Here is a 9440-nt window from a genome sequence, read left to right as displayed (position 1 = left end):
AACACACTACACCGCATCCGCCTTTTGAGGCGCTATAGGGCCCCCCTGCACCCGCCCACCACAGCCCTGCAGGGGGCCCCAGTACTTTCAGCTTCCTGTTTTTCCCTGTGGCTCTCAGCACTGATTCACCCATGTACCTTTAAATACACAAGCCCCTATAAACCCAGTGTGCAAGTGAAGCAGAATTTACAGCTGATCTGATGACATCACAATGACAGAGAGAATGTTCAGAATCTTTGATCTTGAGTCGCTGAGGTTCTGAATGACTCTGGGGCCCCCTGCAGGGCTGTGGTGGGCAGGTGCAGGGGGCCCTATAGCGCCCCAAATGGCAGATGTGGTGTAGTGTGTTGTGTGGTGGGGGGTGTGACACAGTGATTGACATTCTCTCTAAGCAAATTAGCTTAATTGGTTTATAGCAACTCCACCCAACCCCGTCCTTAATCACTGTTAACACCTGCTATAAACCTGATTTAATAATCAAACACATATGGAATATAACAAATAACATACATTTCCTTGAAATTATGTCATAACGCTGTAAAAAATAGAACTAATTTCACAAACTACATTAATTTTCAATTACATAATAAACTCACAGAACTGAAGCTGAATGGTCTGAATTTGAATATAAACTGATCACTGATGAATCATGTTTTCTTTCTGTAATAAACCCATAATTCATTACAAGTGTTATTGTTCCTGTCCAGAAGTGCATATGTGAAAAAAAAACGAAAAAAAAAAAAACAATGCAGCAGACTGTCTTAGTATTCTGAGGGCAGCTATGTCCATTTGAGCAGGAGTTTTAAAGCTAGGTGTGAGTGAAATATAATAATGTTATAAAACAGGGATGTAAAACTAATGTTAAAATAATTTTCAAAAATCTAAATAATTTTTAATACATTCACAAAAAATGAAAGATCATTTACATATCAAAGTCTTAAAGGTACAGCTGCAAAAAAACAAACAAACAAAAAAAAAAAAACGGCCTGCCTTCTGTTGAACACAAAAGAAGATATTTTGAAGAATGTTGTAAACAAACAGTTGGCGGTAGCCATTGACTTCCATAGTATTTTTTCCATACTATGGAAGTCAATGGCTACCGACAACTGCTTGATTAAAAACATGCTTTAACATATCTTCTTTTATGTTCAACAGAAGAATGAAACTCATACAAGCTTGGAACTACACGAGGGTGAGCAAATGATGATTTTGGGGTGAACTATCCCTTGTACAAGTGACCCTCAGGGAAAACAAAATGCAATATGACCCCTTTAAGACAGTCAATAATTATCTTCTAGCTAAGGGAACAGAGGATCAGTAAAGCCACATGCACACACAGGAACACCAGACTGGGACCGTGTAGGGTAAGAGGTCAGAGGTGAGTGGTAATAGCAGGGCGGGGGTCAGAGGTCAGCGCTGATGTAATACTTGTGTAGGGTGTGTGTGTTGCTCAGACGGTGCAGACAGCAGAGAGAAGTCCATGGTCTGGCATTTGAGACGTGCAGAGAGCGGTGACTCCTCTGAGACAGTAAAGAAACACAGCACGCTGGCAGAGTGACGGCGAGTGAAACGTTCCCGCTGAACGCAGCGACAGCAGGAGACACACAACCACAGGTTAGCACACCCACACACACACACACACACACACACACACTACTGGGATAAACATACAACCCTACACACGCACACACACTGCGGCACATAAACATAAAACATGATAACAGTCCATCATAAATAATGTACACAAAAATGACAATCAGGTCATGTGAGCAGTACCTTGTCTAGGGGGTGTGGCTTGTCAATGCTGCGCTCTGATAGGCCGTTTGCAGAATCCGTGCCGATAAGAGAGCTGCGTGAGTCAGTGTGCCGTACAGAGCTCACGGTCGGAGTGTGAGGAGAGACTGACAAACACAAAACACATCAATACACTGGACACAATCACTCTCAAACGATATTTCTCATAGAACAATACTCTGAACAGGTTAAAACATTATTTTAACCCTGTAAGGCCTGACATAGGAATTAATAGTCAAAAGGCATTTCAATGGGGACAAATGAAGAGCTCGTTTCTGTAAAACTGTCAGATAGTGGCTGGTTAGGATGCTGTGTCTCACCTGTTCCTGAAATCACTCCAAACACCTCTTTATGCAGACTGCTGTCCACTGGACTGGCCATATTTTTTGTAGGTGTCATCATGACATGATCATCACGGCCATTCTGAAACGATACAAAAAGAAGTTGGTTTAAAGAGCAACCTGTTAACCCACTATATTTTGGTGACTCGTTGTACTGCAATTTGTATTTTACTATACATTTTGTTAGCATGTTAGTATATGTTCATGTCTTTTTTACTTTTGAGAACTACACTTGCAACTACATTGTTTTCTGATCAAAATAATTCAAGCAATCTGATACTGATATTAATTATTGATACATATGATATTGATACATCTCAAGAATGTTCACCTTTATTCAATGGATGTGTGAAGTTTGGTGACAGTAAAATTGTTTTTGAAAAAAGTCTCTTATGCTCACCGAGGCTGTATTTATTTAATCAAATACACTGTAAAAAGTATAAGTCTATATTGTAAAATGTTATTAATATCTAAAATAAGTTTTCTATTTTAATATATTTTAAAATGTCATTTATTCCTGAGATGCGAAGGTGAATTTTTAGCATCATTACTCCAGTCTTCAGTCACATGATCCTTCCGAAATCATGCTGACTTGCTCCTCAATAAATATTTTTTATTAATATCAGTTATTATCAATGATTTCAGTGGAGTATTCTTAATAACAGAGAACCAAATCAAAATCTAAACGAATCGAGACCCTTTAAATCAGAATTAAATCAAATGTCAAATCAGGGCAAATTCTCAGTTCTAATAAAAATAGAAATGTCATCCAATAAATGAAATGCTCCGACACTGTAACACACACTATTTCTGTGATGCAAAGCTGTATTTTCAGCATCATTACTCCAGTCTTCAGTGTCACATGATCCTTCCGAAATCATGCTGACTTGCTCCTCAAGAAATATTTTTTATTAATATCAGTTATTATCAATGATTTCAGTGGAGTATTCTTAATAACAGAGAACCAAATCAAAATCTAAACGAATCGAGACCCTTTAAATCAGAATTAAATCAAATGTCAAATCAGGGCAAATTCTCAGTTCTAATAAAAATAGAAATGTCATCCAATAAATGAAATGCTCCGACACTGTAACACACACAAGAATACATTTTGAAGAATGCCGCTGTTTTCATAAAATAAAAGACAAAGGTGTCCTAAGCAACATTGAACCTTACTGACTTTCATTGTATGGACAAAAATACTGACATTTTCAAAAAAATATCTTTGGCGTTCTATAGAAAAAACTAAACTAGGTTTGGAATGACATAAGGGTAAGTCAATTATGACTGAATTGTCATTTTCGGTAAACTATCCCTTTAAACCTGCATCTGTATGGCTGCACAGCCTGAAGCAAACACTAGGTGTCAGTCTTACAATGTTAGTCTGGTTGGTGACAGGCGGCACATCTTTGATGTTGAACCTGTGGACATTTTCCAGCAGCAGACTGAAAAGAGGCAGGTAAAGCGTAGCCAAGCGAGCCTGCTGACCCTGAAAAACATACAAAACACACGCTTTATAGTTAATATATTCAAAGCCGTGTTCTTAGCACACGTGCTCGTGACACACTACGGTGCTCATTCACCTTGGAGGAGTAACGATCGTCAAAGATGTGTTTGATCATCAGGTTCTTCAGCACCTGTACAGCGATCTGACGGACGTCTCTGAACTCCTGCACAGCTCCGCCCACCTCCCTTAGCAACAGCCCCACCAGGAAGTGATTCTTACAGAAATCATCCGTTAAAGAGTAGTCCAGCTGAAGATCTGACAGAGACACAGAGAGAAGGATGTGAGTTCAGAACCGAAAATACAAAACATCATTCCTGAACTATAGGAATGGAAACAACAGGCATTATAACTATAGAAACAATTATATTGGAATAGTATTATGTCATCATTTAGAGCAGGGGTCGCCAACAGGTGGACTCCGGTCCAAATCCGTGAATAATGAAATAAATAAATGCCAAACGCTAATTTCTTATAGAATCAAATTTATATCAATACAGCAGTTTGGGTGCAGGCTTGAGTGCAGTGAAGAGAGAAGAGAGTGGCGCACAGACAGATGTAAAAAACAACTAGGAACGTTGACGTGTACTTAAGAAGTCTTAAGTGGTACAAGAACATCTTAATTATGATTTCAGGAGGTCTTAAATTTGGGGACAGAAAACAAGAATTGCGATTAAACTTCAAAAGGCTATGATTTCATTGAATAAATATGAGCGCTGCATGCTTCAAAGTCTGCTGCCGTTACCGGAGAAACCACTTTATTTCTGCTGTTCCTAAAGCGGCACCTGCTGGAAGGAAGTAAATGTGCATTTACAATCAGCCCGTCTGCTGTTTTTGTTCAGACCACTGCGAAAATCAGCCCATGTTTTTACGCAGCAAACACGCAGAGTTGTAAATGTGAACTGGTGGATCGACAAGAAGATAATGTATTATAAAAAGGTAAGCAATTAAGACAGTAAAATACATTTACATGTTATTTAATTAATATAATGCTTGATAATAATTGTTTAGATTAATATAATTATTAATACTTTTGACTCAATATTCAAGTTTATCATTTTTTAACTTTTTTGAGAAAACCTGTCTCTCTAAATCATGCTTTTTTACAGTCATTTTTATTTGTGCAGGTCTTAAAAAGGTAATTAAAAGTCTTAAATGGAAGCTTAAATATCCTGCAGATACCATGGTCTGGCAAAAACCATCAATTCATGTTTTTAGGTAGGCTATATAATTGGACCTCGCCTGGTGAGGAGGGTTCATTACTGGACCTCAAGCAATTTTAGTTGAAGACCCCTGATTTAGAGCATGTGCGCAAAAAATAAACATCAATTAAATTGTTTTTCACACTTGCATGACTATGATGCATTTAAATGTTTTAACTGAATGTGACTAAATTTCAGTCTTGGAACATGCATAGCTAAGTATAGACTACTTTTTGGAAACTTTATTAATTATTATAAATTAGTGCTGTCAATCGATTAAAAAAAAATTAACTAATTAATCGGACATTTTTCTGAAATTAATTGCGATTAATCCCACCTAACATTAAAAACATCAGATTCAGATTCTGCTGTAAAGCAACTTTAAGACAATAGTGTCATTGTTTATGTCAAGTCAATTTATTGGTTCCGTTCAGAACTACTTGAACCAGTTCGAAAAAATGGACTGAACCCTCTGAAACAGTTCCCGACTCGAGCAGCACAGATTGTACTAGGGATCAAGTTACTAGGGCTGGGCGATATGGCCATAAAATAATGTTTCAATATTTTTTAGCTGACTTGCGATATACAGAATATATATTAAATTAACTAATTAATCGAATCGTTCTGAAATTAATCGCGATGCAAATCCCACCTAACATGAAAGTTTTTAAATGTACTTTTATATTGCAGTAATTTCACATTCAATCTTCAAATTAATGTACAAACAACATAAAGACAGTATATTTTTAAATATTTGTTTAATGGCATCTTTTTTTTTATGACTGAAGGCCAATATCAATGATACCAATACTTATTTCTCTATAAAATTGCCCCCCCCCCTAATATTTAACCATTGACTACCCATGACTGAAGGCCAGTATCAATGATACCAATACTGATTTCTCTATAAAATTGCCCCCCCCAACATTTAACCACTGACTCTAGCCATTCAACATTACAGTATAACTGAGAGCTATCAATTTTAACATTTATTAGACTTTAAAAAATAACTTCTAATTTAAATTAGAATCTAAAACAATGTTCACATAAACCTATTATAAATAAATGTAATATTTACCTATGCTCTTGATCAGAAATATACAGAAATTGAAGTTTTTTAAGGCAGCTTTAATCACCTTTTTGGTAACTTCATGACTTAACTGACCACGACATTGCATGCACGTAGTTTATTTCCTGCTTTAATATGAATGGATACAGGCTACAGCGCGCACCGGCGCCTTTGTGCGTGCAATTAAAGAGCACGCGCTGCGAGCACAGTACCGTTTCCGCACTCGCTTGACTCGCGCCTGGTGCTGAAGTGAAGTGGAGCATATAAGTGAATAAATGCACTTCTTGTCAAGAGAAAAAGTGACAGAAGCAGCAGTTGTGAGTGGGGTGGCCAACCCTAGCCCCGCCCCTGCGTTAATTGCATTAAATATTTTTTACGCGTTTAACTGAAAAAATTAATTGCCTGCGTTAACGTGCTAATTTTGACACCACTATTATAAATATATTATAAAAGAGCAGTGGTTCTCAACCTTTTTGACTCAAAGGTCCCAAATAAAATATTTAATATATAAGATTTTAATAATTTGCATTAGGCCTACATTTCCAGGTCTAGAAATCAGACAATATGCGATATACTGTCTAGTCTAATTTAATATTATATATCACATATTCAGGGTTTTCAAGACCTTGGAAAAAAAATGTAAATAAGAAATCTTGATTTGTAGTTGTTTTTGCTTATTTTAATGCTCCTTCTGTCTTATTTTAAATCATTTAGGTCATCTTGCGGCCCCCTTAGATGTTTGCTGAAAGCTCCTGGTTGAGAACCACTGGATTATAGGAAGACAGCTATTTTGAAGGCCATAATAAAATATACTAATTATGTTAAAAACTCATATCAGCCTTCGATTCAGTCCCATTCAATCAATATTCAACAAGGTCTTTGACTATTGTGTGTTTCTGCTCTTCCCTTTAATGACTGATTACCTTGAAAGCGCTGGATTCGGCCCTTCCCAAACGGCATGGGCAGATTGAGAGGAACGTAGTGCTCATGATTACAGACCACCTTCAGAAACTCAAACTTAAACTCATACAGCGTCTGAGGGAGGAAGAAACAGAGAGACAGGCATCAGACTGCATCATGGCAAATTATAGAAGATGGAATATATATATTTGAAAAAAAGAACAATCCTAATTTCATATATGGGTGTAAATGGAGATAAAAGCAGAAGCATATTACTTTTGCGTCTCCGGGCATGAAGCAGTTGATGTAGTTGTTGATCTGCTTGAAGACAAACCCTCTGTCCATGAAGGTAAAACAGCGCTGGTGAAAACAAACAATGGTCGAGTTTACTGACTGATTCAAGACACCTGATGTGTCTTTTTTGCCTTTAAACCAGTGTTGTTACTTATGACTAAAACCAAAACTAAAGAAAAAATGAAGCTAAATAGTAATATATAACAACATAAATTAATACAAATGACAAAATAACATAAAATTATTCAAATGAAAATGGAAAAATAACACTGCCTTAAATGTAAAACTTACTCTGAGATTGTAAACAGTCTCTTAGGGTTACTGGGTTATTGCAGATCCACGTTTATTTTATCATAAGGTTGTGAAATCTGAATTGTTGAGCGCTTCACATAAACACACTTCAGTGCTTTTGTGAGAAGTGTAATTTGGTTTGTGGTTGATGTGAACCAAATTCAGAAGTAAGCTGCTATTGATGAAGTACGTTTTGCTGGAATATATCACAAATAGTTTTGTTGAACTACTGTACAAATAAAATCAAACCAAAAGGAATATTGTACTTGATTTCTAACTAAAAAAAAAAAATAAAAAAAATAAAAAAAAAACTATGCCATAATTTATTTAAAATACATTTATTTTATACTAAGTATACTTCAAATCAATTTGCATATTTATAGACATATCACTTTAATTATAATTAAACTTTGTTTTTATTCTTTATTGCACAATGCACATTTCTTAATATTAAGTCTAAAATGTGCTTTAATATCAATATGAATAAAGATTGCACGATCTCTGTATAATATCAGTCTTTAAATGCAATATATTTAAAGTGTACCTGAAGTATACTTGCAATAGTTCCACTTTAGCACAATCAAATATACTTCAGTATGTCTTTAGTTGGACTTCAGCACTGCTTCCACACAAATAAAGTGCATTAAGTACAAAACTAGTTGTTCCAATTTAGCAGACTTTAAGTATACCAGTTTAGTATACTAAAAGAACAATTGCAGGGTATTTTTATTAAGCACATAAATATGTAAATATATTTGTAGTATACTTAGTACAAAATAAATGTATTTTAAATACATTTTAGTATTTTATTTTTCAATAGGGAAGATTTGATGCTTGATGTCTTCCAGCAACATGAAAAGAGACCAGCAGCTCGGCTCACCTTGATGAAGACAGCAAGGCTGTGATTGGCGTTTCGTGTCGCGTCCAGGTTGTCTTTGTATTTCTGTGTTATATGAGGCATCAGCATTGTCACTAAGGTCTCCACGGAGTGATAGAATGAAGCTGAGAAACGCTGGTTCCTAGACACCTAAAGGACACGGCAGGGGTTAAATCACGGGTTTATCTTACAACTGCCATGAAAATAACATCCGGTTTTTGTTTGTTGTGATTATAGACATGACCATATGAAGAAGTTCAGAAATAAACTAGATTTTACTGTGAGAACACAAGTGGTGTTTGCCCGTAAAAGAACATGCGGTGACGTTGCCCATCCTCACCTTGGCCTTGCCCGTCTCAGTCAGGTACTGAGCCATAGACTTGACTAAAACCTCAAAGAAATACCAGGAGTACTAGAGGAGAAAGAGAATATACCAAGAGTTCATTTGCAAAAACAGTTTTTATGAATTTTCATAAATAATTTTAAATTGTGCATTCCAAAGTAATATCAATTAAACTGCAGTTGGCTTGTTTTGATTAAGTAATAATAACTAAAAAAATACAGGTAACTTACAAAATTAAAATTTATTAAAAGTATGTCTTTTATCCTATTAAAAGTTGTTGTTTTTTTTTTTTAGCAAAAGCAGACATATTTTCAATATAAAACCTATTAAACTGTACTATACAGTGTACTTTCATAAACTCATAAGACAGCTAGAAGTACTAAGCTATTAAACAAAGAGTACCACTTGTAGTATAGTTCACAGTATAGTTGCAATAGGAAGAAAAACAGATGGTTTAGATACACTTTAAGTACACTTAAAAGTATACTTTTCTGAACTAAAAAGTGGGCCAATTTATACCTAGAATTCTAGATTTATATGTTAAGTTGCTCTAGCAAGTGGCAAAACATTCAAACTACTTTTCTTACGTTATCACAAACTTACCATTGACTGAAATAGTTAGCTCTACTGCCTTTCCTTTTGCATTTAAATCTTTAGTACAGCAATCCTGCAATCCTGCGGTTCATAAAGAACTTTGTTTTCCTACCTCCACGAGTGCATCTATTATTGCCGTGTTTATCTAAAAGTGCTCTTTTCCTTTAAAACTAACCAACAAGCCATATGTGTTGACTGTGAAAGACAGTATACTTTAATTAAGTGCATTTA

General features: G+C 35.8%; 1 protein-coding gene across 4 annotated transcripts in view; it reads right to left on the bottom strand.

The window, feature by feature from the left end:
- Nucleotides 1-9440, bottom strand: part of LOC107670328 (dedicator of cytokinesis protein 9-like) — a 92905-nt gene that overhangs the window by 8734 nt on the left and 74731 nt on the right. For 2 of the 4 annotated variants that reach the window (XM_016462900.1, XM_016462901.1), the window contains exons 27-35: nucleotides 8613-8684; nucleotides 8276-8422; nucleotides 7087-7170; nucleotides 6834-6945; nucleotides 3719-3897; nucleotides 3511-3624; nucleotides 2115-2217; nucleotides 1777-1901; nucleotides 1429-1578 (exon numbers count right to left, since the gene is read on the bottom strand). In XM_016462900.1, the coding sequence (XP_016318386.1) occupies nucleotides 1429-1578; nucleotides 1777-1901; nucleotides 2115-2217; nucleotides 3511-3624; nucleotides 3719-3897; nucleotides 6834-6945; nucleotides 7087-7170; nucleotides 8276-8422; nucleotides 8613-8684 (1086 nt within the window). The remainder of the gene's footprint in view (nucleotides 1-1428; nucleotides 1579-1776; nucleotides 1902-2114; nucleotides 2218-3510; nucleotides 3625-3718; nucleotides 3898-6833; nucleotides 6946-7086; nucleotides 7171-8275; nucleotides 8423-8612; nucleotides 8685-9440) is intronic. The other 2 variants (XM_016462902.1, XM_016462903.1) reach the window with 1 other exon arrangement.

This window comes from Sinocyclocheilus anshuiensis, unplaced genomic scaffold, assembly GCF_001515605.1.
Source record: "Sinocyclocheilus anshuiensis isolate Anshui unplaced genomic scaffold, SAMN03320099.WGS_v1.1 scaffold732, whole genome shotgun sequence".
Classification (NCBI taxonomy): domain Eukaryota; kingdom Metazoa; phylum Chordata; class Actinopteri; order Cypriniformes; family Cyprinidae; genus Sinocyclocheilus; species Sinocyclocheilus anshuiensis.
This window is presented reverse-complemented; position numbering and strand designations above follow the sequence as displayed.